The 27,542-nt window shown below is 48.2% G+C and overlaps 2 protein-coding genes across 2 annotated transcripts in view; both read left to right on the top strand.

The window, feature by feature from the left end:
- The window catches only part of LOC137430253 (beta-1,4 N-acetylgalactosaminyltransferase 1-like), a 199,121-nt gene that overhangs the window by 23,206 nt on the left and 148,373 nt on the right, over window positions 1-27,542 (top strand). Inside the window, exon 3 of the mRNA XM_068120978.2 lies at window positions 21,380-21,486. Within this exon, the coding sequence (XP_067977079.2) occupies window positions 21,380-21,486 (107 nt within the window). The remainder of the gene's footprint in view (window positions 1-21,379; window positions 21,487-27,542) is intronic.
- Window positions 11,885-19,441, top strand: LOC144892545 (uncharacterized). Its single transcript, XM_078779513.1, has 3 exons — window positions 11,885-11,932; window positions 12,031-13,248; window positions 19,283-19,441. The coding sequence occupies exons 2-3, from the start codon at window positions 12,136-12,138 to the stop codon at window positions 19,439-19,441; spliced, it is 1,272 nt and encodes a 423-aa protein (XP_078635639.1). The 5' UTR covers window positions 11,885-11,932; window positions 12,031-12,135.

A 27,542-nucleotide genomic window follows, 5' to 3' on the forward strand; every position in this document is an offset into this window, starting at 1 on the left:
ACCAGTCTAATATAATTACTCCAACGCCGATATTTTCATGTTAAAATTACTTTATTTACCAGAATGCATTATTAGGCAGAATACCATAATATAAAATTGGACCAACAACTATTGGAAGGTTTAAATGCTTTTTAACCCTAAATTTATGTTCAAAATCTACGTACGTATTAGGCCTGGACAATAATGGAAAAACCTATATCATGATAATGGACCTCAATATCACAATTATCGCGATAATTTCATGACACTATAAACACAAAGTAAAAGACATACAGTCACGTGAAAAAGTAAGTGCACCCCATGTAAGGTTTTGACTTTTTCAACATATTTCAACATACAGCTATTTGATCTTCATTTCAACAATATTGATAGATAAAGGTGATATAATATAACAAATATCATGAAACATTTACATTTTGTAGTCCATTGTATAATTTAAATAAACATAAATGCAAATTTTGCATGTGGAAAAAGTAAGTACACCCCTACATTTATCACTACTTCAAATACCTAAAATAAGAATCAGGTGCACCAGCTCAGGTGCAAATGATTAGAACATCGTTAGAGAGGATCTTGGAGGTACCTGTCTTATTTAAACCTCAGACATTTCGTTTGGTTTGCTCTTTGTTGTTGAAGTGTGCGGCGTCACCATGCCTAGGTCAAAAGAGCTCTCCGAGGCCTTCAGAAAGAAGGTTATAGATGCCTACGAGACTGGGAAGGGATTTAAAAAGATCTCCAAACAATTTGAAATCAATCATTCGACTGTCCGGAAGATCATCTACAAGTGGAGAAGATTCCAAACAACTGCCAACTTGTTCAGGCCAGGACACCCGAGCAAGTTCAGCCCGAGAGCACACCACAAGATGCTGAAAGAAGTCTCTAAGAACCCCAGAATGTCATCAAGGGACCTACAGGTAGCTCTTGCCACTGTTGATGTCAAAGTGCACGAGTCTTCCATTAGAAAGAGGCTGCACAAATTTGATCTACATGGGAGGTGTGCCAGGAGGAAACCTTTGCTGTCCAGAAAGAACATCAGGGCAAGACGAAAGTTTGCCAATGAACACCTCGGCAAAGACCAGCACTTCTGGAACAATGTGCTCTGGACAGATGAGTCAAAGGTAGAGCTATTTGGCCACAGTACCAGAAGACATGTTTGGCGAAAACCAAAGAAAGCATTTCACCACAAGAACCTGATACCAACTGTAAAGCATGGTGGTGGAAATATTATGGTTTGGGGCAGCTTTGCTGCATCAGGGCCTGGGCAGCTCACCATCATAGAATCCACTATGAATTCTTCATTGTACCAGAGGGTGCTTGAGGATAATGTGAGGCCATCTGTCGGAAAGTTGAAGCTCAACCGAAGGTGGACCTTGCAACATGACAATGACCCTAAACATACCAGTAAATCCACCAAGGAATGGCTGAAAATATAGAAATGGAGGGTTCTGGCATGGCCAAGTCAAAGCCCGGATCTAAATCCCATCGAGATGTTGTGGGGTGATTTGAAACGAGCTGTGCATGCAAGAAACCCCTCAAGCATCGCACAGCTGAAAGAATTCTGCATGGAGGAGTGGGCAAAAATTTATCCCAGTCGATGTCAGAGACTGGCAGACAGTTATAAGAAACGCCTACTTGAGGTTGTTTCTGCCAAATGGGGCAATACCACCTATTAGAGCCAAGGGTGTACTTACTTTTTCCACATGCAAAATTTGCATTTATGTTTATTTAAATTATACAATGGACTACAAAATGTAAATGTTTCATGATATTTGTCATATTATATCACCTTTATCTATCAATATTGTTGAAATGAAGATCAAATAGCTGCATGTTGAAATATGTTGAAAAAGTCAAAACTTTACAGGGGGTGTACTTACTTTTTCACATGACTGTAAAATGTCATAGTCCCCGCCATGGTTTTAGTAATTTTGCTGTACGGAGTTAAAGGCCTTCATTCCAGCCATCTTTGTCCGAGACCATGCATGTCCGAGAAATTGTTGGATACATGTTTAAGTAACAAAAGGGCTGCCAGTCCGCCATCTTGGATCTGATCTCAAAAAAATGACCATCTTACACACAGCATATGTAAGCCATCATTAATTATCTGTGTGCCAAGTTTTAACAACATCGGTAAATGCATGTCTGGGAAATGGTTGAGAACGTGTTCAACATCAGGGTTTTTTTACAACTAAAATGTCCCCCGTCGGCCATCTTTGACCGTATCAAGAAAACAAAGATGCGCATATATATACCATCATGTATTGTCTGTGTACCAAGTATTAATACAATCTGTCCATACATCTCTGAGATATGGTTGCAGATGCATGAGACCGAATCCATAAGCCCCATTTCGGAATAAGTCCATTGGGGGCAAATAATGTAATTAGTGCCTTGAGAACCATGTGGCATACAATAACAATCCACATAAAAACAAACTGAATTTCCATAGAGTTACCTGTGTCTGTACTCTTTATTTAATAAATCTGTTGCAATTTGTTCAAAGTCAAACCTTATTTCACCTGGACGAAATCGCTTTCCTCCTTTGCTGAAAAAAAAGTTGTGCTCCCTAACAAAACACAACAAGCAAGCTGCTTGCTTATGGAACACACCGAGGAAGCTGTCGCTAACGGAACACAACAAGCAAGCTGCTGGCTAACGGAACACAACAAGCAAGCTGCCTGCTAAAGGAACAAACCGAGCAAGCAGCTCGCTAACAGAACACACCGAGCAAGCAGCTCGCTAACAGAACACACCGAGCAAGCGGCTCGCTTACGGAACACACCGAGCAAGCTGTTGCTAACGGAACACAACAAGCAAGCTGCTGGCTAACGGAACACACCGAGCAAGGTGGGTACTTAAAGAACACACCAAGCAAGCTGTTGCTAACGGAACACAACAAGCAAGCTGCTGGCTAACGGAACACAACAAGCAAGCTGCCTGCTAAAGGAACAAACCGAGCAAGCAGCTCGCTAACAGAACACACCGAGCAAGCAGCTCGCTAACAGAACACACCGAGCAAGCAGCTCGCTAACAGAACACACCGAGCAAGCAGCTCGCTAACAGAACACACCGAGCAAGCGGCTCGTGTACGGAACACACCGAGCAAGCGGCTCGTGTACGGAACACACCGAGCAAGCTGCCTGCTAAAGGAACAAACCGAGCAAGCAGCTCGCTATCAGAACACACCGAGCAAGCAGCTCGCTAACAGAACACACCGAGCAAGCGGCTCGCTTACGGAACACACCGAGCAAGCTGTTGCTAACGGAACACAACAAGCAAGCTGCTTGCTAACGGAACACACCGAGCAAGGTGGGTACTTAAAGAACACACCAAGCAAGCTGCTCCCTAAACAAAACACAACAAGCAAGCTGCTTGCTAATGGAACACATCGAGGAAGCTGTCACTAACGGAACACAACAAGCGAGCTGCTCCCCAACGGAACACACCGAGCAAGCAGCTCGCTAATGGAACACACCAAGCAAGCGGCTTCCTGACAAAACACAACAAGCAAGCTGCTTACTTGTGGAACACACCGAGCAAGCTGTCGCTAACGGAACACAATGCTCGCTGATGGAACACAACAAGCAAGCTGCTTGCTTGTGGAACACAACAAGCAAGCTGCTCGCTGACGGAACACAACAAGCAGGCTGCTCGCTAATGGAACACAACAAGCAAGCTGCTCGCTAACGGAACACACCGAGCAAGCGGCTCACTAACGAAACACAACAAGCAAGCTGCTCGCTAACGGAACACAACACGCAACAAGTACAAGCGGATGAAAGCCTTTTATGTGGTGAGTTCAGGTGCGCCAAGGAAGGACATCGCACGACGGATGGTGCCCAGTCGGCCACTGGCTTTGGATGCCAGCTTGGAAATCTGGTTTTCCCAGGAAAGATCATGGCAGATCGTGAGACCCAAAAGCTTGAGTGACAGAACTTATTGGAGAGGGTTGTTCAGTCTTCAGTTTTTCTCCAAATTATTCGATAATCCCATGTGTTTTCTTCGTCCCAATTTTTTCAATCAGTTTAGCAATTGTATCTAATTGTGGTTATTTGCAAACTAACGTATCCCCGCTTTTCAAATCAAGATAAAAACTTTCCAAATAGCCATATAAACAGGAATGCAGTATCTCCCAAAGAGCTTGTAGTGCAGGTTTGTGAGCTCTTATAGCACGAGCATAACCTTTACCTACCCTAGATTGCTGAGAAACTTTGTTCCGGAGGACACCACACTTTGTCCATTTATCTGGCATGCACTTTATTTGGATTTAATACATCAAAATACCTGGAGTGAACATGTGTGCCCCTCGTTAACAAAAAATGTCTCCATGGTTATCTTTTTGTCAAAATTGACCTGGTCTAATAAGCCCCAGGCCCAGGACACGTTTTAGCTGCTGATACAAGATTTATTTATAACATCTACCAGGGTGAGACATAAGCTCCAGGAGTCGGAACATATTACAGTGATAACAGTAATACATAATAACAGGAGTAATAATAACATATTACAGCAATACAACAATTAGTCATGGCCAAAAATATTGGCACCCTTTCACCTTTTTCAAAGAACTCACAATTTTCTCGAAATATTAGTTTAAATTGACAAAAGTATTTGGTCTCCACAATTCTTTATCTCACTGTTAATATTACAGAACCTTTATTTTTGATTCAAAACTTAATATATTCTTTTATATCAGAAAATTAAAGAGAAATGGCATTGACAAAATTATTGACTCCCAAGACTTAATATTTGGTAGCACGGCCTTTGGACAAAATAACTGCAGTCAAGCACTTCCTATAGCCATGAATGAGCTTCCTACACCTCTCTACTGGCAGTTTGGCCCACTCTTCTTGTGTAAACTGCTCCAGTTCTCCCAGATTTGAAAGGTGCCTTCTCCCAACTGCTGTTTTCAGATCTCCCCACAGGTGTTCAATGGGATTTAGATCTTGACTTATTGCTGGCCACTTCAGCACAGTCCAGCGTTTTGGCTTGACCCATCCCTGGGTGCTTTTTGAAGTGTGTTTGGGGTCATTGTCCTGCTGCAAGACCCATGACCTTCGACAGAGACCCAGCTTTCTGACACTTTTTGTATACTGAATCGAGGCTCGTGAAAGAGCTGACAACCGCGAGGGAAAGACAGCACAGGGGGACCACGAGGGAAAGACAGCACAGGGGGACCGCGAGGGAAAGACAGCACAGGGGGACCGCGAGGGAAAGACAGCACAGTGGGACCACGAGGGAAAGACATCACAGGGGGACCACGAAGGGAAAGACAGCACAGGGGGACCACGAGGGAAAGACAGCACAGGGGGACCACGAGGGAAAGAGAGCACAGGGGGACCACGAGGGAAAGACAGCACAGGGGGACCACGAGGGAAAGACAGCACAAGGGGACCACGAGGGAAAGACAGCACAGGGGGACCACGAGGGAAAGACAGCACAGGGGGACCACGAGGGAAAGACAGCACAGGGGGACCACAAGGGAAAGACAGCACAGGGGGACCATGAGGGAAAGACAGCACAGGGGGACCGCGAGGGAAAGACAGCACAGGGGGACCACGAGGGAAAGATAGCACAGTGGGACCGCGAGGGAAAGACAACACAGGGGGACCGCGAGGGAAAGACAATACAGGGGGACCGCGAGGGAAAGTCAGTACAGGGGGACCACGAGGGAAAGACAGCACAGGGGGACCATGAGGGAAAGACAGCACAGGGGGATCGCGAGGGAAAGACAGCACAGGGGGACCGCGAGGGAAAGACAGCACAGGGGGACCGCGAGGGAAAGACAGCACAGGGGGACCGCGAGGGAAAGACAATACAGGGGGACCGCGAGGGAAAGACAGCACAGGGGGACCACGAGGGAAAGACAGTACAGGGGGACCACGAGGGAAAGACAGCACAGGGGGACCGCGAGGGAAAGACAGGACAGGGGGACCACGAGGGAAAGACAGCACACTTGGTTGAACATTGAGCTCCAAAATGCCTTGGTAATCTCCTGATTTGATGATGCCATGCACACATTCAAGGCACCCAGTGCCAAAGGCAGCACAGCAACCCCAAAACATCACTCAACCTTCACCATGTTTGACTGGAGGGAAGGTGTTCTTTTCTTTGAAGGCTTCATTTTGTTTTCTGTAAACATAGACATGATTTTCTTTATCAAAAAGCTCTAATTTGGTCTCATCTGTCCACAGGACATTCTCCCAGGAGGATTTTGGCGTGTTCAGGTGCGTTTTGGCAAACTCCAGTCGGGCTTTCTTTTGTCTCTATCTCAGGAGTGGGCTCCTACCAGGGGCGTATCCACGGAAAATAGCGCCGATGGCAAGCACTGAAATTGCGCCCCTGTCCAAACATCTGACACCCATCTTTTAGATAACTTTACCATAAAATCTCACTATCTCACAATGGGTCTCACTATCTGCCATGATCTTTCCTGGGAAAACCACATTTCCAAGCTGGCCTCCAAAGCCAGTCGCCGACTGGGCATCCTCCATCGTGCGGTCCTTCCTTGGCACACCTGAGCTCCTCACCACATACAAGGCTTTCCGCCGCAGCTCAATGGAGTACTGCTCTCCCCTCTGGGCTGGTGCTCCTGCCTCACACCTAGCTCGTCTTCACGCTGTTGAAACCAAAGCGTTCAGAATCATTGGAATCTCCCGCGATGACGCTATTTCCGAGGGCCTTTCACTTAATCACCGCAGGCAGGTTGGTGGTCTTTCCGTCTTCTACCGACTCCTCTCCGGCCTTGCTCCCCCAGCTCTCTCTGGGCTCTGTCCCCCAAATATTCCTACAGGTCGCACAAGATCTGCCTGCAACCCTCTTATGGTTAAACTGCCAAAATCAAGACTCTCTGCTCACCTTCACTCCTTCCGCCTCTGGAACAAACTCCCTCACTCTCTTCAATCCCACTCCTCCCTCCAGGTCTTTAAAACGGCTGTTCACCACCATCTCTTATCTTCCCCAATCCAAAACCTTGATCTTTTCTACCCCTGCTAATTTCACCCCAAATCCACTTTTTTGAGGTGACTTTTGACTTCTTTCCTGGAAGTCCTTGGTGTCCTTGCGTTTTATACCTATCCTGCCTCCCCCCAGGCCCTCTCCCTCCAAAAACATCTCCCGATGTCCCTGCTCTCAAATGTTGTGTTTGTGTGCTTCCTCCCCTTCTCTCCCCATCTTGTCGACCGCTCCCCTTTTTATATACTTTGTTTGCTTGTTTGTTTGTTTGATAAATGTTAGCTCTTTCACGAGCCTCGACTCTGTATCCAAAAAAAAAACAAAAAAACAAAAACATCAGCTCAAAAATACAAGTCATGCTCGTTAATCTTTTAATTAACAAATTATGGCACTACATGAAAATTTCAACTGCACCTTCCTTGCTTTCACTGATGCAAATTGGTCTAGGATTTGCTCAAAGTCAGTTTTTTCAATTTCTTTTCTTTCTACACTCAGCAGAGAAAGATCACAGAGTCTGCCTTGATCCATGGACGCTCTCAAATACGAAAGTATTAGTTTTAACTTGCTGAATGATCTCTCACAGCTGGCAACGGAACACAGCGATGGTTAGCATTATCTGAATAGCAATGCGAAGATTGGGGAAGACGCTCTCATCTCCATACTGAACAATTAATTCGAGAAGCTCTTCAGGTCTTGATATTTTCATGTTGGCCCGACTTGATAGCAACATTCTGCAATCCAAAATTTCTTCATATAGCTGTTGTCCATCAACATCAGAGCTGTACAATTCGCCCAAATTTTCGCACTTCTTCTTTAGGTCGTTACTGTCGGCGCCGTAACAGTCCCTCGACATCGAGAAGGAATCCAAACTTGGCGTCATTGTCGTGCAAACGAGCGAACCTTTCATCCATTTCTCTTTGAAGACGGTCGAGTGTTCCCTTCATGACTCTTTCCATTTCCTCCTTGGCTGTTAACCTAGCGTCTCTCGAGTTCTCATCAGCCATTCGTTTCTTTCGTCTCTGACGTCTTTCAACTTCAATATTCCATTCTTGACAGAGACCGAGTCCTTCTTCGAGTGACTCACTGACCAACACTTCTTTCATCATCAAAATGATCTCGGCGGGCTTTCAAATCCAGGGCAGCATCGTGGAAGTTCATGCTAGGATCCTGCAGCCTCTTTTGAATACGGTCAATGTGAATGAGTACTTTGTTCCAAAATCCGTGCAGTCAGAAAATCGTAACTCAACATGCGGTTATACAGCTGCCTTGCATCACTTCTTGTTTCACTGGTCTCGTTTTCATTGTCTATCATGTCCTGGAGAACTTGAAGTCTCTCCTCAAGGTACTTGTTGATGGGCTTCACTGCTTCTGTCCTTGCACTCCACCTGGTTTCGGACTCCGACTTAACAACCACAGGCACGGCGTTTTTGAGTTTTTCCCAGTGCTGTGTTGAACGAGAGAAGAACACGTAGGGAGCTTCGATGGTTCCAAAAAACGCGACCATCATTGTATCCTGCTTGGCTGCATGTACACCCACCAAGTTCAGTGAGTGATTGTCACAATTCACAAACACTGCCAGGTTGTTTTTCTCACTTATTCTTTGATGAACACCACTTCTGTGTCCAGCCATCACAGCAGCGTTGTCATAGCACTGTGACCGACAATGTTGTAGCTCCATTTCGTCCTTCTCTAGCTGTTTCAAGTTGTCTTCAACCAAGCTCTCAGCATCCTTCTGACTTATCTGGATAAAACCAAGGAAGGACTCTCTAACTCGGACTGTTTTCCTCTCAAAATCGACTTCCACGTACCTCACTACTTCTGACATCTGCTCACGGTGTGCCTGGTCAGGAGTCGAGTCGAACACGAGACCATAGTACATGGCTTTACGAATGCTTCTCAGTAAACTCTGGCAAACAGTGGATGCCATCATGTGGATGAATTCGTTCTGGACACCCAGTGAAAGATAAGATGTGGATCCAGGATGTCTTTCCACACGAGTGAGGTGTTCTTTCATGACAGGGTCAAAGATGGCCAGTAGTTTGAGTAAGCCAAGGAAATTTCTCACATTGGAGTCATCGTCCAGCTGAAGTGACCCCCTGTGTCCTCGCAAAGCCAGGTTCCGAGTCGCAAGGAATTTCATGCAGTGAAGGATTCTCGTCAAGATATCACGCCACTTCTGCTTTTCCTTCTCAATCTGTGACTGAAGTTCCACGTCAATAACTCCTCTGTTTTCAGCTAAATTTCTTTCCATTTCTTTCCACTGTGTGAAGCACTCCCGATGATTCTTAGCATTTTCATGAACACTAATTTCAGGTGCTTTCCACTGGTTGAATCCACTTTCCTGCTCCAATGAGGATTGATGGTCTGCCCGGGAACGGGAATAGCGAAGACAACAGATACAAAATGCAGACTTTTTAGAAGGGGAATGGACCAGCCATGAGCGACTCACTTACTCACCACGACCATTTCCCAATTTCCTCTTGAACCAAGTTTTGTTTATTGAGCGGTTATTTGTTGGTAGGAAAGGCCCCTCACTGTTCTGGAAATACTTCGAACCCAGCTTTATTATTTCTGTTCTCAACGCGCCAGGCAGAATTGCTTTTCCAGTATCCTTGTCGAACTTCAGAAGTCCAATGTCATGCTGTTCAATCACTTCTGGTATGACAGTTCGAGGCTCTTCGACACCATCCAGTTCACTAGGTTCAGTGTCGTCAGGTTCAATCGTGTCAGGTAAAATCTCGTCAATAAACTCAACATCACCACCACCACCATTGTCTTCCCCTCCTGTCATGTCCACGTTCTCTCTGGCAGCCTCACTTTTAATCTCGTCATACTCGGATTTATCTGACTTGACTTCCTCCTTGGCTTGTGACGCATTTGTACTTGATCCACATTCGGATTCTAACAAACTTGTAGCAGGTGCAGGCGACTCCATGGAACGTGTCGAACAACTTGTTCCTGGCTTTTCAAAAAAGGGCATGAAGAACTTGCTCGACTTCTTTGCTTCCTCCGTCTCCAACTTTCATCTCTTCCATCCTTCAGCTCCACTTTCATTCTTTCTTTTTTTTTTTTGTATACAAGATCGAGGCTCGTGAAAGAGCGAACATTAATCACACAGAAAGACAAACAGACACATAAAACAAATAACATCGGGAGCGGTAGACAAGATGGGGAGAGAGGGGGAAGGACACAAACACAACATTTGAGAGCAGGGACCGAGAGACATGGAGACATCGAGAGATCTGTGGGAGGGAGAGGGCTTTGGGTGGGAGGCATGTGAAGGGGCGGGGGGGGGGGGGGGAGGTGGGAGAGGTATAAACATATGGACACTGCCAGGACTTCCAGGAAAGAAGTTGGAATTTCAAACAAGGTGGATCTGGGGTGAATTAGTGGGGGTAGAAAAGATCAAGGTTTTGGATGGGGGAAGATAAGAGATGGTGGTGAACAGCTGTTTTAATTAAATTGATCAAGGTCTTCTTCTTCGTGAAGAAACGTTTCATGGTCTTTTTACACAATGCTCTGAAATAAGGAAATGGCACTTTTAATAAGAACATTAAATTTCACAGATTTTGCCCAAAATTCTAGATTACCTCCCTAGTTTGCGCAGGAGAATCGTCTTACTGCCAGTTGGCACTGAGCAGTGGTGCTGTGATGTATGTGGTCATGTAGCTCCCAGCACTGTATTTTTAACTAATAATTTATATAAGTGGTTTAACAATCTAGCCATCCTAGTGTTTTCACCCTTGATATTCAGACAGATCATACATCTGAAGAAAATTATTTTTTCACTATCCGAGGATGGCTTGTCTGACTTTAATAGAAACTGCTCAGTGGTGCCCCCCTTCAAGTGGCACCCAGGGCACGTGTCATACCTGCAATGCCTCAGGCACGCCACTGGCTCCTACCATAGAACCCCCTTTCATTGAGTTGGCGCCGGAGGGAGTGAGTTGAAACTGTCGTACCTTGTGTCTGAAGGTCAGCTTGAATCTGTTTGGCAGTTGGCCGAGGTGTTTTCTCCACCATTCGAACAATCCTTCACTGCAATCTTCGACCAGGTTTTCTCTTGTGGCCACGTCCAGGGAGGTTGGCGAGAGTGCCATGGGCCTTAAACCTCCTGATAACATTGCGTATGGTGGACACAGGAACAGCAAGGTCTTTGGAGATGGACTTATAGCGTTGAGATTGCCCATGCTTGTCTACAATCTTGTGCCAGACCTCCTCAGACAATTCTCCGGTTTTCTTTCTTTTCTCCATGCTCATTGCGGTACACACAGTGACTGTTATGAAATCAAGTCGAGACCTCCTTTGCAGATATGAAGCTCTATTGAAATCTATCTCCACATATCCTATAACACAAAATAAATGAATAACATTATAACTACAAAGAAAGGACAAAATGGCATTCCCAACTCATCTCTAAGCAAGCAAGTGACCATTAACATTCCCCATCATACCTTACTCAAGTGACCGCTCACAGAATACAGAAATGAAGCAAACTCCCCCTCCTTCCTACACTTAATTCCATTATATATCAACTCTTCAGGTATGAACCCACAACCGAATCTTCTCATTCATATTTCATCACATTCTCCCTCCGTTAAAAACAAGCTAGCAAGCAAATAGCAAATAAACAAGAAATCAACGCAACAGAATGCAGATCTCTACAAACCAAAATGAGTAGGTTGTTGGCACAATCGACCAGCACGAGTTTGATAAACCCCTTCAGTTCCTGGCTCCCCCGATCTCGCCGTAGGAGGATCATCCTCATCAATCCACTCCTTTTGAGGGATCCTTGTCACCGACGGGATCTCCATAACCTTGATGTAGTGAAATCGTATCCGTACTGAACCCGGGTGGGGATGCTCGCTGCTCGCTGTCATTGTTGTCCCCACTAGGGGCGTGACTATAAGACCCGTTGCTGTGTCAGTGCTCCGAGACTTCTCCCTTGTGACATGTTACATCGGTAGCCTCGTTAATGGTACGCCTTTATAGAATATCTAGCTTGCTTGCATTGACTGATATGGATGGCTTTATGAGATGTCGCATCGTATGCTTATTGTGTATTTCTACTTACAGGAATGATCTGATGATCTAAATGCAATTAAACCAAACCGTTGGACTAAAGTTGTGCGGACCTGAATGGTTTTCCACAACACTTAATTGCATTTAAGATCTGCTGACATGGCTGGCAACAAGACGTTGACGGTGTCCATTTTCAGCGCCGACCCACAAGCCACGGACGGAGGCTTGCAACTCAAGCACTGGCTCCGACAACTGGAGCATCTCTTTGATGAGCCTGAGACCGCTCCGACGCCTGCCGCGAAGCTGGCAATATTACACTCAAAAATCGACTACCGGGTCTACCACGCGGTCGCTCAATGCACGACGTATGATCTTACCATCGCGGAGCTCAAGCGGCTTTATATAAAAGAAAAAAGCCCTGTGTATGCGCGTTATTTGCTGCAGACGCGGCGGCAGCAGCCCAACGAGCCTATGGATCATTACGCCCAGGAGCTCCGGCAGCTCATGCTGGACAGCGCCAAGGAGCCACGGACTCCCGAGCAGGCTAAAGATGATCGACTTTTAGATGCCTTCATAGCAGGGGTCTCCTCCCAGGAACTACGTCTCAAACTCTTGGAGAAGACCGACCTGACCTTCGCTACGGCGGTTGAGCAAGCGACGGTGTATACCGAAGCGCGGATGCAATCGAACGCCTATGATCGCACGCGCCTTTTGGCGGGCACCTCACTACACGCCCGGCCGGAGAGTACCACTGACGAGGACGTGGATCCGCCTGCTGAACTCCGGGATGCTCCGGAGGATGACCCTACCCTGACAGCTGCCGTTACGACCAGCAGACCCAAGGCCTTGCGCGGGGCCGCATGTTTTTTTTGTGGAGGGCCTCGTCATGCCCGAGTCGTGTGTCCGGCACGTGACGCTATTTGCCATTTGTGCTCGCTAAAGGGACATTACGCGAAAGTGTGCAAGAAATCGGCACGCGGCTCGCGGCCCTTCGACTCGCGCAGCCGCGGTCGCGCAGGCGCGGCAACCTTGAACGGGCTTGTAGCAGAACCCACGAGCCCAGCGCCTTACCCGACTTCGAAGGGGAGGGCCCCTCTCCGCGGCCCGCTGGGCGCGCAGACAACCTTGACTGGCGCCACCGGACAGCCACCAACGTCTCATTCTCCATCGGGGACAAAGGCCGCGTCCTTGGCCAAACCTCGAGCCACGCAAGGGAAGAAACAGCTTTCGAATACTACGGAAGCCTTTTGTCAAAGCGACCAAACGAAAAAGGCGATTTCGAATACTACGGAAGCCTTTTGTCAAAGCGACCAAATGAAAAAGGCGATTTCGGCTACAACGGAAGCCTTTATCTGCCAGGAGTGTCAAAAGGCGATGCCAAATACTACGGAGGCCTTTTCTCGTCGGATTTTGAATCGCGAAACACCGGAATGCTGGGGAAAGCCCTCTGATGACGATAATGGATTCCCCATGGTCAACGCAGACACCGGCCACGATCGCAAAACTGCTGCTGGTGTAGGATCCACCCGCGAGGCTGGTCCGACCCATTCGGGGGGCTCAGTCCCGCTCCCAGCTGCCTCGTCTGGCCTGGCTCAAGCCCTTATTCCCCTTATGGTTGAGGGCCATTGTGTTCAGGCCTTGGTGGACACCGGATCTACGGATAGTTTTATCGACCAGCGACTTGTGCTCAGGCATGGATGGCGGATCGGGCGGTCTACGAGACGGATCTTCATGGCTTCCCAGGGACTCCGGCTTAGCACAAAAGGGGAATGCCGATTGAAACTAGTGCTAAAGGGACGGGTTTTCCCTGATGTACACCTTATGGTTTTACCCGCATTATGTGCTGATATTCTGCTAGGACACGATTTTCTTAAGCTGCATGGACGTCTGGTAATGGAGTTCGGTGGGCCTGACACCCTTGTTGTGGGGGCGGACGACGCGCTAACGGTGTGCGCCCTAGCGCAAATGGACGTCCGTCCGCTTTCACTGTTCCCCAATCTAACCTCCGACTGTACCCCTGTCGCGGTAAAATCGAGACGCTACTCTCGCGCGGACATGCAATTCATTGCGGACGAAACGACTCAGCTCTTGAAAGACGGCATCATAGAACCTAGTAGGTCGCCGTGGCGTGCCCAGGTCTTAGTGGTGCGCAGTGAGGCCCATCGCAAACGCATGGTGATCGACTATTCCCAAACGATTAACCGCTTTACACAGCTGGATGCCTACCCCCTTCCGGGGATGGACGCGCTAGTGCAACAGGTGTCCCAGTATTCGGTCTATAGTACTCTCGATCTCCGTAGTGCGTACCACCAGATCCCTATCTCTAGGGCGGATCGTATCTATACCGCTTTCGAGTCGGGGCAGCGGTTGTACCAATTCACACGATTGCCCTTTGGGGTGACGAACGGGGTCGCTTGTTTCCAGAGGGCCATGGATGACCTCGTTGCGCGGGAGCACTTAACCGATGTTTTCGTCTACCTTGATAACCTTACGGTTTGTGGATATGACCAAGGGCACCATGACGCTAATCTGAAGCGCTTCCTTGAGGTCGCGCAACGGTATCACTTAACTATGAACGAGGATAAGTGCCGATACTCCCTACGCACCATAGATCTTCTGGGGTACACCGTGACCCATGGCTCTGTCTCTCCGGATAAGGAACGTCTGCGACCTTTGCTCGACATGGCCCCTCCCGGCGATCGGGCGTCCCTGAAACGCGACCTTGGGCTGTTCGCCCATTACTCCAAATGGGTGCAAAATTTCTCCGCGAAACTTCGCCCCCTTGTGGCCTGCGACACTTTTCCCCTGAGTTCGGCCGCATTGACGGCCTTTGAAGGTCTTAAGACCGACATCGCCCGAGCCGCCGTAGCAACCATCGACGAGAGCGGCTCGTTCGTCCTCGAAAGTGACGCCTCGGATCAGGCCATCGCGGCGACCCTCTCCCAAGGGGGACGTCCCGTGGCTTTCTTTTCACGGACTCTTACCTCCGCTGAGCGGCGGCACTCGTCCGTTGAAAAGGAAGCGTATGCGATCGTCGAGTCTATTCGGCGATGGCGCCCGTACCTACTCGGGCGGAGCTTCCAAATCATCACGGACCAGCAAAGCGTTGCGTTCATGTACGACACCTTACACGCCCAGCGCATTAAGAACGAGAAAATCACTCGCTGGCGTATCGAACTCGCCGACTTCTGTTACACCATCAAATATCGCCCAGGGAAGGATAACCAGGCCGCCGATGCCTTATCGCGCCCCACTACATGTGCTGGTATCACCTCGTTGGAGGGCCTACGGGTGCTGCATGCTACTGCGGGCCATCCCGGCGTAACGCGTTTCGCTCATTTCGTGCGGAGTGGGAATCTCCCTTACTCGATTGACGATATCCGCCGTATCTGTCGCGACTGCGCTATCTGCGCGGAAATCAAACCGCGTTTCTATAACCCCCCTATGGGGACTCTGGTGAAGGCTACACGCCCGTGGGAACGCTTGGCGATGGATTTCAAGGGCCCTTTGCCGGTGTCGAGCGGCTCTCGCTATCTGCTCACTATCGTTGATGAGTACTCACGATTCCCCTTTGCTTATATGTGCGCGGACATGACTGCTGCCACGGTGATGCGTTGCTTACAGAACTTGTTCTCAATGTTCGGTTACCCGGCCTATGTCCATACCGACCGGGGTGCAGTCTTCTTGTCTCAGGAGGTGCGCGGCTATCTGCTCCAAAACAACGTTGCGTCTAGTTACACCACGCCGTATAGACCCCAGGCTAATGGGCAGATCGAACGCTTCAACGGGATTATCTGGAGGGCCGTCATGCTCCATCTCCGGACCCACGGCCGGGGCCTCGATAAATGGGCTTGGTCGCTACCTGCGGCGTTGAATTCAATCCGGGCACTCCTGAGTACGGCAACTAACCAAACTCCCCACGAGCGTCTTTTCCACCACCCCAGGAGCTCGGGGTGTATACGGTCTTTGCCCAGTTGGCTCGCTGGGCCCGGGCCGGCCTACCTTAAACGGGCAGTTCGCGCGAGCAAGTACGACCCCCTTGTGGACAAAGTGCAGATTCTCCAGGCTAATCCTGAGCATGCTCGTGTGATGACGTCTGATGGTCGTGAGACTACTGTCTCCGTTCGTCATCTTGCCCCTTGCGGGGTCGACGACCTTAGTAGGGAATCGGACGAACCGGTCGAACCCATCTATGAGACTATGACCTCTCCCGACGCTCCCATCGCCGATAGTCCACCGACCCTCCCCCCGTCGAGACTGCCCGGGTCCGACGACTTGGCGTTACCCCCTTCATCACCCGACCCTGTTGACGCCTCTGACACCGGGGATACAGGGTTACGAGACGCCGTACCCGGGGAATTTCGAACGCGTGCTGGCAGAGAAATTCGCCGCCCGGCCCGCTACGGTTGGGCCGACTGATACTCCGCGCCCATGCTGACGCTCACTCGCTTTTAGCCACGCGGCCGTATAATTCTGACGGGGGGTGAATGTAGTGAAATCGTATCCGTACTGAACCCGGGTGGGGATGCTCGCTGCTCGCTGTCATTGTTGTCCCCACTAGGGGCGTGACTATAAGACCCGTTGCTGTGTCAGTGCTCCGAGACTTCTCCCTTGTGACATGTTACATCGGTAGCCTCGTTAATGGTACGCCTTTATAGAATATCTAGCTTGCTTGCATTGACTGATATGGATGGCTTTATGAGATGTCGCATCGTATGCTTATTGTGTATTTCTACTTACAGGAATGATCTGATGATCTAAATGCAATTAAACCAAACCGTTGGACTAAAGTTGTGCGGACCTGAATGGTTTTCCACAACACTTGACATTATGAACTATTACTTTATCCCCGGTCGACCCTTGCTGCGACTCCATTTTGACAGGGGAACCCGAGATTCTGTCTCCCTTGTCATCAACAGCCCGCTGATTTCACTCACCGCAAGGCACGAGATGGCGAACTGACACAGTAGTCTCACGTCCATCCGGCAACCTAACATGAGCATACTCCGGATTTGCCTCTATAATGTCTATGCGATCCATCAACGGCTCGTATTTACTTTGCCTGACCGCTCGTCTCAGGAGAGCCGGACTGGGCTCTGACAACCAAGAGCGCAGCGCTTGCCCACGAGCACTACGTCACTGGAATTGAAACATGCATTCATGGGGAGTTTCATTCGTATAAGTACACAGTAGTGACCGGATAGCGTGCAGTGCTTCAGGCAGTATGCCTTCCCACTGCCGCAAAGGCAAACCACGCGACTTCAAGCTCATAGACACGGCTCTCCAGATAATTCTGTTATGTCCTTCCACCAAGCCATTGCCTTGAGGATTGTACACCGTGGTATGGCTAGAGGCTACACCTCGATCCTGGAGAGAACAATTGCCGGAAACATTCAGTCACTGTCGCAAAAGACATGTCAACATACGGAAAAATAAACGGAAATCTGGAGTACTCGTCAACAACAGTAAGGACGTATCGGCGTGCCCCTGCCACCAGCAACGGACCCTTGAAATCCACGTTCAAACGCTCTTGTGGCCGTCCGGCATGAATCAGGGTTCCCGTAGACGGTTTATAAAAACTCGGTTTTACTTCAGCGCACACGGAGCATGTTTTACAAAGACACCGGACATCATCTATAGAATAAGGCAGATTCCTACTCTGCACAAAATGAGCCAATCAAGACACCCCTGGGTGACAAAGCGACTCATGAATATCATGTAAATCGCCGGTGGTCATTCCAAAATAGACAGGTCGAGATAGTACGTCAGCAGCCAGATTATCTTGTCCCGGTCTGTATAAATGTCGAAACTGAAGTCAGCTAATTTGACGCGCCAGCGAGCGATTTTCTCATTTTTTATTTTCTGCGGATGGCGGCAGTCATAAATGAAAGCCACGGACAGTGTCACTTTTCAATGAAAGCCACAGTCATACACGTCAGTCATACATACATAATCAGCTGGAAAAGTTTCCCTAGAAGGAAATGGCACCACCATCTGACGGATTTTACGATCGCGTAAGCTTCCTTCTCGATAGCAGAATGTCGCCTTTCACTAACAGACAGTGTTCGAGAAAATAAAGTGTCTTTATTTTCATCAAGCCTTCCAGCTGGAATCAAGCCTTCCAGCTTGATTGAGAGTAGCCGCTATGGCACAGTTCAAGGCGTCTGTCTCGATCATAAAAGGAATAGTGTCGTCGATCAAGGTCACAACAGCATTAGCTATGTCGGTTTTCATTAGCTGAAATGCAGCCTTCGCAGCCAAGTTCAGTGGAAATATTTTACATTCCACTAATGGCCTTATCTTCTCTAAAAACCCTGGTACCCACTTGGAATAATGGGGCGAACAATCCCATTACTCTGTGCAACGCCACACGTTCAGCGGGAGGGGCCATATTGAGCAAAAGTTGCAGCCGAGCGGCATCACGTCATATCTCCCCTCTGGCCACGGTGTACCTGAAGAGATCCACTGTTTTGACGAAATAGTTACACTTCTCGTTGAAGGTCAATCTGTATTTCTTCGCGACATCCAAAAACCGCCGTAATTTCGAATCATTGTCTACCTGACCACAGCCACATACAGTGACATTATCAACAAACACGAAAACATATTTCGGCTGTTCTCTGGTTAAAATGTTATCCATCACCCGTTGGAATCAGGGACTCCGTTAGTGACCCCGAAGGTTATTCTATGAAATTGATACAACCGCTGACCAGATTTGAAAGCGGTGTAAGGACGATCATTCTCCTGGATAGGTATCTGATTGGAAGCAATTTGGAGGTCCAAGGTGCTAAATACCCTGTAGGTAGATACCTCTCTGACCATGTCTTCCATCCTGGGAAGCGGGTGGGCATCAAGTTGGGTAAAGCGATTGATCATCTGAGAATAGTCGATGACCATACGTTTCCGGTGATTAGGATTATTGACTATGTCACTTGAGCCCTCTGGGGCGAGCTGCTCGGTTTGATTATACCCTCCCTTAGCAGTCGCTTGGTCTCATCAGCGATAAATTGTGCATCCGGGCATGAATAACACCCAGACTTCACAGTAATAGGGCGACAATTAGGTGTCAGACACGGGAACAGCAGGGGTGGCTCAATCGACCTCTGTCAAGCTACATACCGACAAGATCTTAGTGGGTTATTCACTATTGAATCGCATCTCTAAATGCCCGTGCTGATTCAAAAAGTCATGTCCAAGGAGTACGTTGGAGCACATATTCGGCACATACCATCACCTGAATATCCGAGTACAGTATCTCATTAGCTACCAAGTTCACTACACAGAATCCTTTGGAGCTTTGCCATAGAGCCGCAGAGGCCATGTACACACGTTGAGTAGCCGGAACAGTGGGCTAGCCATGTCTGCGAACAAGATCCTGGCTGACCTAACTCTCACTGCTCCCAGTGCCGATCAAAGCATCAGCTGCTTCGCCGTTAATCACTACAGGAATCGCAGCCCTTGCTAGACCGCGAGGCACAACCCCAGGAGCCGTCCTCGAGGAACGAGCTCCCATGAGCATCGTTAGTCTGGCCTTAGATGATCGATACACTTTAGCAAAATGTTCTTTCTTCCCACAGCTATTGCACTGCGCATCCCAAGGCGGGCATTGGCTCCTAGGATGTCTGCAATTTCCACAAAATAAACATTTGCCTGACATCACAGCAGGAGTCGTGGCCGCCGTGGTAACCGACCCACTCTCCTTGGCGTCCGGACTCTCGTTGAGAAAATCCTGGCAAGCGGCGACGGACATCCTGACCCAGCGGCGGACACCGCATCTGAGCGTTGCTTGGTGGTAGCAGCGATCACTGTCAGATAGGGTCATCCGTATGTCTCAGATCGGGTCTGGGCCAGCTGTAGAACCCAGGCCTGTTCGTACGCAGCCTGAAAGGTCATAGCCTCGTTTACTAGCAGCCGCTGAAGGATGGCAGGCGATAGGAGACCAGTAATGAAAGCATCTCACATTAGATCATCGATGGCCATCCGATCCTGCACTCTGCAGTCCTTGCCGAGTTGTCGTAACTCCTGCGTATGCTGCTCCAAAGTCTCAGTCGCCTCTTGCTTGCGCTTAGCGAGCAGATGTCGTGCGTAAATAGTGCTTCGTGGTTTTACATAGAGAACTCGCAGGGCTGCTACAGAATCGGCATAGGTTTCACAGTGGGAGAAATAGTCATAGACATCGCTGGACATGGTGCAAATGAGAGCATTCAACTTCTGTAGGGCCGTGGCTTCAGGTACAGCTTGCATGTATAGTTCTAAGGATCGTAACCAGTGTGTCAGGTGTCGCCCGGCATTGCTGGTATTCGGATCTCGATCGAACCTCTCCAGTTTGAGAAGCTTGTCCATGACACCTGAGTGTCGAGATAGATTTCAATAAATTGTTATGAAATCAAGTCGACACCATTTCCAGATATGAGGCTCGATTGAAATATATCTCCACATACACTGTAACACAAAATAAATAAATAACATTGGAACTACAAAGAAAGGACGAAATTGCATTCCCAACACATCTATAAGCAAGCAAGTGACCATTAATATTCCCCATCATACCTTACTCAAGTGTCCGCTCACAGAATACAGAAATGAAGCAAACTCCCCCTCCTTCCTACACTACATTCCATTATATATATCAACTCCTCAGGTGTCAACCCACAACCGAATCTTCTTCTTGATTTTAATCAGTGACACAAAACAGCAGAATGACTCATTTTCTCGATTCAAACTGGTTGAATGAGTGATTTGTAATTTGCAGGCACCGGCAGCTCACCACAGGTGAGTTCAATTCCAAAGTAAAGGAGAATCACCTGCTTGAAATCTAATTATTCCTAACAACGTCTGAAAGGTGCCAATAATATTGTCCGAGCCATTTTATGATTTCTGTGTGGAACAAGCTAAGATTTAGTAATGTTTTCTGTTTTTTTATTTATTTTGTTCCACTGCAAACCAAAGAAATACATATGTGGATACCAAAAGGCTATTTAATTTTAACAATGTTCTGGAAGAAATGGTAAATTATTTGAAAAAAGTGCAAGGATGCCAATATTTTTCTCAACGACTGTACAATACCTCCTTAGGCATGGAGTGCATCCGTATGACGTCTGCCGTTGTCACGGCACAAGATAATGTTTTTCGACGTGCGGTGTGAAAACCAACCAGTACCATGTGTAATGGTGTCAACTGCATTGTGAATGCCAAATGCTGGCGTCTGCCATCTTGGTGTAATGTAGGATTTGTATTGTCTGAAAAAAAAATGGTGTAAACACAATATAAACAAATCTTGTATAAACAGCTAAAACCGTGTCGTGGGATAATGACTCACCCTGTACATTCTAAAAATGATGAGCTGTTTTCCATTGTTTTTTCCAACGTTTAATGTAAAATGATTGTGTGTCCATCCTGAAAGGTTCTCTCTGCTTGAACACAAACTGGTGGTGGCACAAGCCAACTTTCCACTTTCGTACCCAAACCAGGGAGTACTTGTCCACCCGCTGGGAACGATCCTCATTCCTGGTGAGACTGAAAAAGCGTTTTGCATGACCACATATACCATATGATGACATGATGTAGCATGAACTTTACAAAGTACTTGGAGGTGCCCGAGAGAGTTTGGCATCAGTTACAGTTTGTGTGCAGAACCTGACTGCTGTTTGCATCACAACTGGGGATCGGAATATTGCCTCTGATGCAGTGGTCTCCATGTAGATCAGATCAGGAAATTAACTTTTGGCCAGTGTTACGGCCTGAAGCACACCAAGCCAAGCCTTCACTCACACTGTCTTTATTTATGGATTATCACACGAAAATCTCTTCGACACATCAAACAAAGAAGGGAGAAGAGAGGGAAAAACCCGAATAGTCAAGTTAAGAGTAGGCAGGTCCGAGAGTAGGCAGGTCCGAGAGTAGGCAGGTCCGAGAGTCGGCAGGTCCGGGAGTCGGCAGGTCCGGGAGTCGGCAGGTCCGGGAGTCGGCAGGTCCGGGAGTCGGCAGGTCCGGGAGTCGGCAGGTCCGGGAGTCGGCAGGTCCGGGAGTTGGCAGGTCCGGGAGTCGGCAGGTCCGGGAGTCGGCAGGTCCGGGAGTCGGCAGGTCCGGGAGTCGGCAGGTCCGGGAGTCGGCAGGTCCGGGAGTCGGCAGGTCCGGGAGTCGGCAGGTCCGGGAGTAGGCAGGTCCGGGAGTAGGCAGGTCCGGGAGTAGGCAGGTCCGGGAGTAGGCAGGTCCGGGAGTAGGCAGGTCCGGGAGTAGGCAGGTCCGGGAGTAGGCAGGTCCAAGAGGAGGCAGGTCCAAGAGGAGGCAGGTCCAAGAGTAGGCAGGTCCAAGAGTAGGCAGGTCCAAGAGTAGGCAGGTCCAAGAGTAGGCCGGTCCAAGATTAGGCCGGTCCAAGATTAGGCCGGTCCAAGATTAGGCCGGTCCAAGATTAGGCCGGTCCAAGAGTAGGCCGGTCCAAGAGTAGGCCGGTCCAAGAGTAGGCCGGTCCAAGAGTAGGCCCCAGGGCAGGCCCAGTGGTGGGCCCCAGTGCAGGCCCAGCATGAGAGGGTAGGAGTAGGCAAGTCCACGAGTAGGCCCCAAGGCAGGCAGCAAGAGTTCGATCAACATCACCCTTCAGGTAGAGAGATTGCAGCTGGACACTCCACAACCCCCAAAAAAGCACTCTGCCATAAGGCTTCCTCCAAAATGGCCACTCACCCCTCCGAATCACCTTCCTGGCCACACCCTGCTCCACAGCCAATCATAGCCTTTATACCCATGGACCAAACCACTTGGTCTAACTCACAGGGGGGTGTGGGGGAAGGAAGAAGAAAAAGGTCACAAACCATAACACCTCCCCCCCCTTAAAGAAGAAAACTTTACCCCAATAAAAGTTTTCTTTTACAAAGGCAGGATAAACAGTGCAAGCATAAACTTAACCCAGCATAAACAGTACAATTAACAAACAACCATCTCTCCTTTGTGACATTTAGAGGCATCATACTGAACATGCAGGGGCATGAAAAAATATATCTTAAGCTCCAGATAGAGCATCTGCAATGACATTATCTCGACCTGAAATATGTACAATTTTCAAGGGGTAAGGTTGTAGTAAAAGCTCCCATCAGTTCCCTATCAGGTGCTTGGAGAGCAACACCCAACAACACCTCCCCCCCCCCCCCCCCCCCACCTTCCCATGCCTCCTCCCCCCGGGCCCTCTCCCTTCCACACATCTCCCTGCTCTCGGATGTTGTGTTTGTGTGCTTCCCCTTCTCTCCCCATCTAGTCTTCCGCTCCCTCTTTTTGGGTATTTTGTTTGTCTGGTTGATTTGTTTGTGAAGTAGATGTTAGCTCTTTCACGAGCCTCGATTCAGTATACAAAAAAAGAAAGAAAAAAAAAGTCTAATTCACAAGAGTCAATATCTTGATGCTTTATATGACCGACAAACTGGCCGGCCGAGGTCGGCCTCACGCTCATAGTACCTTTTAAGCATATTAATGTGGCACACCCGGCGGAGTTTCCATCTGTCATTGGTCCGCACCACATAGTTCACCTCTCGGCTTTTTTTTGACCAAGTAGGGACCACTAAACTTCGCCAATAGTGGCTCCCCAGGCAGAGGTAGTGAAACTAGCACTTTGTCTCCAGGCCTAAAATTACGAGCTGTCGTATTCAGGTCAAAATGGGCCTTCATTACTCGCTGAGATACTTTCAAATGTTCCTTGGCGTCATTGCAGGCGGTGGTAAGTGTTTCCCGGAAAGTACCTACATAGTCCCGAAGGTTAGGGTTCTCCGTCTCTTCGAGGAATCTCTCTTTCACTACTGGGGAAACACCAACCCTATTGCCAGCCAAATCATTTCCGAATAGGAAACTACTACCCTCGTTGGGAAGAGTGGGGACTATTCCTACTATCACGGGTCCTGTGACCAAATTAGACTTCAAGATCACCCGCTGTAAGGGGACTGGGACATAACGACCTGCAATGCCCTGGATTAAGGCACTCGCTTTCCCCGAACTACTCAAAGTCAATGGCAAAACGTTAGACAACAACGACTGGGCGGCCCCAGTATCCCTCAGAATAACGGACTTGACTTTCCCGTCCCAAGACACTTGGCCCTTTGACACAAAGGGTTTATAACGGTTCTGTACGGGGCTCGTAAAGTCAGCAGTATCCTCAGCTTTAACTGAGAGGGCATAATCATGGTGATTGTCCACTTTGGTTCGAACCAATGCAATAGGTCTAGCGGAGCCTCCCTGCTTCTCCTCCCTTTGCAATTTCCAACAATTCCACTTCAGATGTCCCCTCTGTTTACAGTAATAACACGTGGGGTCGGTCCCCGGCGAGATGCCTGACTCGACCACTCAAACTGTCTACCCAGAGACGGCCGCATCAATGGACCCCTATGGTCTGTCCACTTCCCCTCTGACCGGTCCTCACTAACCCCCTTCTTGCTATCCCAGGTAGTACCGTAATGAGGAAAACCAAGGCCTCTCTTATGGGTAAGTTCATAATCATCTGCACCAACAGCAGCTTTTTTCAACTCACCAACCTTATGATCCGTAAGGTGTGTCCTAATATCCAAGGGGATACTGTTCCTAAACTCTTCCATCAAGATAAACCTCCCTTAGATTACCATAGGTCCTATCCACTTGTAGAGAACGATACCACCGATCAAAACTCATTTCCTTCTCCCTCGCAAATTCAACAAATGTCTGCCCAGCCTGTCTTTTCAGGGTTCGGAACTTCTGCCGGTACGCTTCCGGAACTTGCTCATCGGCTGACAACACAGCCTTTTTAACAGCCTCATAATTCTCTGACTGATTCTCCGACAGAGCTGAATACACTTCCTGAGCTCTCCCTATGAACCCACTTTGTAGTAGCAGGGTCCAGTATTGTTCGGGCCACTGAAGACGTTTTGCTATCTTTTAAAAAGACAGAAAAAACGTTTCCACCTCCTCCTCGTTAAACTTGGGAACAAGCCTAATGTTCCAAGCCACATCAAAGGAACGGGGGAGATCATTTTTACCCCCACCTGAATCGATGGAAACGGGTTGGGCCGGTCCCACCTGCATTTCTAATTTTCTTAACTCAAACTCTCGTTGTCGTTCTTCTTTCTCTCTTTCAAACAATCTTTGCTTTGCTTCCTTTTCTCTTTGCTGTTCTTCCTTTTCTCTTTCAAACTCTTTGCTTTTCTTCCATTTCTCTTTCAAACTCTTTCCTTTTCTTCCTTTTCTCTTTCAAACTCTTTTCCATTCCTTGTCTTCTAACTTTAGTCTGAGCTGTCTTTCTTCTGATTCTATCCGGGCCAATTCCAAGGCTTCACTCCTCAATCTTACCCATGGTTCTAAACCCATGCGACTGACAATAGCCGAACCAATCTCCACCTTTTCATGCTAGATGTCCCACTAACCCCAAGATGATCAGCTACAGCTCGTAACTCTACCTTACGTAACAGTTCTACATCTTGCACTGATAGCCCCTTCTTCTCCAAAAATTCCTTCACTTCAAAATCCATCTCCTCAGCCATGGTGTACGACTGCAGTATAAGTACCAGCACCGTAAACAAAAGTCAAATTATCTGCCAATGAGAAAACTTACAAATGCGGGAGAAAAAAAAATCCAACACAGGTATCATATAATCCAGATCGCAGACGAGCCCCCAATTTGTTACAGCCTGAAGCACACCAAGCCAAGCCTTCACTCACACTGTCTTTATTTATGGATTATCACATGAAAATCTCTTCCTACACATCAAACAAAGAAGGGAGAAGAGAGGGAAAAACCCAAATAGGCCAGTCAAGAGTAGGCCGGTCCAAGAGTAGGCCGGTCCAAGAGTAGGCCGGTCCAAGAGTAGGCCGGTCCAAGAGTAGGCCGGTCCAAGAGTAGGCCGGTCCAAGAGTAGGCCGGTCCAAGAGTAGGCCGGTCCAAGATTAGGCCGGTCCAAGAGTAGGCTGGTCCAAGAGTAGGCCGGTCCAAGATTAGGCCGGTCCAAGATTAGGCCGGTCCTAGAGTAGGCCGGTCCAAGATTAGGCCGGTCCTAGAGTAGGCCGGTCCAAGAGTAGGCCGGTCCAAGAGTAGGCCGGTCCAAGAGTAGGCCGGTCCAAGAGTAGGCCGGTTCAAGGGTAGGCGTGTCCAAGGGTAGGCCGGTCCAAGAGTAGGCCGGTCAAAGATTAGGCCGGTTCAAGAGTAGGGCCCCAAGGCAGGCCCAGTAGTAGGCCCCATGGCAGGCCCAGTCATAGGCCCCACAGCAGGCCCAACAGTAGGCCCCACAGCAGGCCCCAGGGCAGGCCCAGTGGTAGGCCCAGCACGAGAGGGTAGGAGTAGGCAAGTCCACGAGTAGGCCCCAAAGCAGGCCCAACAGTAGACCCCAGGGCAGGCCCAGTAGTAGGCCCCAAGGCAGGCCCAGTGGTAAGCCCAGCACGAGAGGGTAGGAGTAGGCTCCAAGGCAGGCAGCAATAGTTCGATCAACGTCACCCTTCAGGTTGAGAGATTGCAGCTGGACACTCCACAACCCCCGAAAAAGCACTCTGCCACAAGGCTTCCTCCAAAATGACCACTCACTCCTCTGAATCACCTTCCTGGCCACACCCTGCTCCACAGCCAATCATAGCTTTATACCCATGGACCAAACCACTTGGTCTAACTCACAGGGGGTGTGGGGGAAGGAAGAAGAAAAAGGTCACAAACCGTAACAGCCAGGGCACCAGCACACAATACCCTCTTTTTAAAGAGTACTGTAGGATCACAAGCTAATGTGCGAAAAACAATTATTGCTTTCACTATATATTTTGGCATTTTTGTAGTGATATTAATGTTGACATTTATAATAATCAATAAACATTGTAGATATTGGCCCTGTGTCTTAATTTATCTATCTTGTCGATTTGAGAGATACAAATGAAGTTTGAACTCTCTTATCCTTTTGCATCTTTGTTTAATTAACCCTGCCTCCTTGTATTTAACTATTGTTTAGCTGTGAGTTGTATAATCTACACAGTAAAAGTAAATTTCAATATATGTTTGTTCGTATATTGGTCGGTCGACTTTGTTATTCTGTCTGTTTGTCAATTGCCTACAGGTCAGAATTCTAAACCGATTGTCATGAAACTTTACCAAGTTGCAGAGATAGTTACAACTGGAAGCCTATTGATTTGGAGGTCAAAGGTCATCTTGAGCTCGAATTTCTAAAATCGTCAATTTTCGTGGGATTGACTTGACAGTTAAACAACTAGATGGTATGAATAGAATACTTACCCTGCGCAGTCAACTTGTGGCGAGCCAACTCTTATGTTTTTGAACATTTTTTTTCTTTGATCCAATATGGCTGCTAGACCACGTGAGCGATGACTTCATAAATTTATATTCCCTAATATAATTGTTGCATAGATCACGCTCAATACATTTCAAACTGATCAGACGAAGCATTGTCCCTGTCGAATTATGACGTTATAATTATGGCACCAATGACGTCATCGTTAACAACACCTATTCCCTACATGGAGTTCTTTACAATGAGCCATGTTTCAATTTTTTCCATGCATCAGTTTTGGAGATATAGAGGTTCAACATTTTTCGGTTTTTCCAATATGGTGCCTGTACCACG

This window comes from Myxine glutinosa, chromosome 6 (assembly GCF_964187855.1).
Source record: "Myxine glutinosa chromosome 6, kmMyxGlut1.1, whole genome shotgun sequence".
Classification (NCBI taxonomy): domain Eukaryota; kingdom Metazoa; phylum Chordata; class Myxini; order Myxiniformes; family Myxinidae; genus Myxine; species Myxine glutinosa.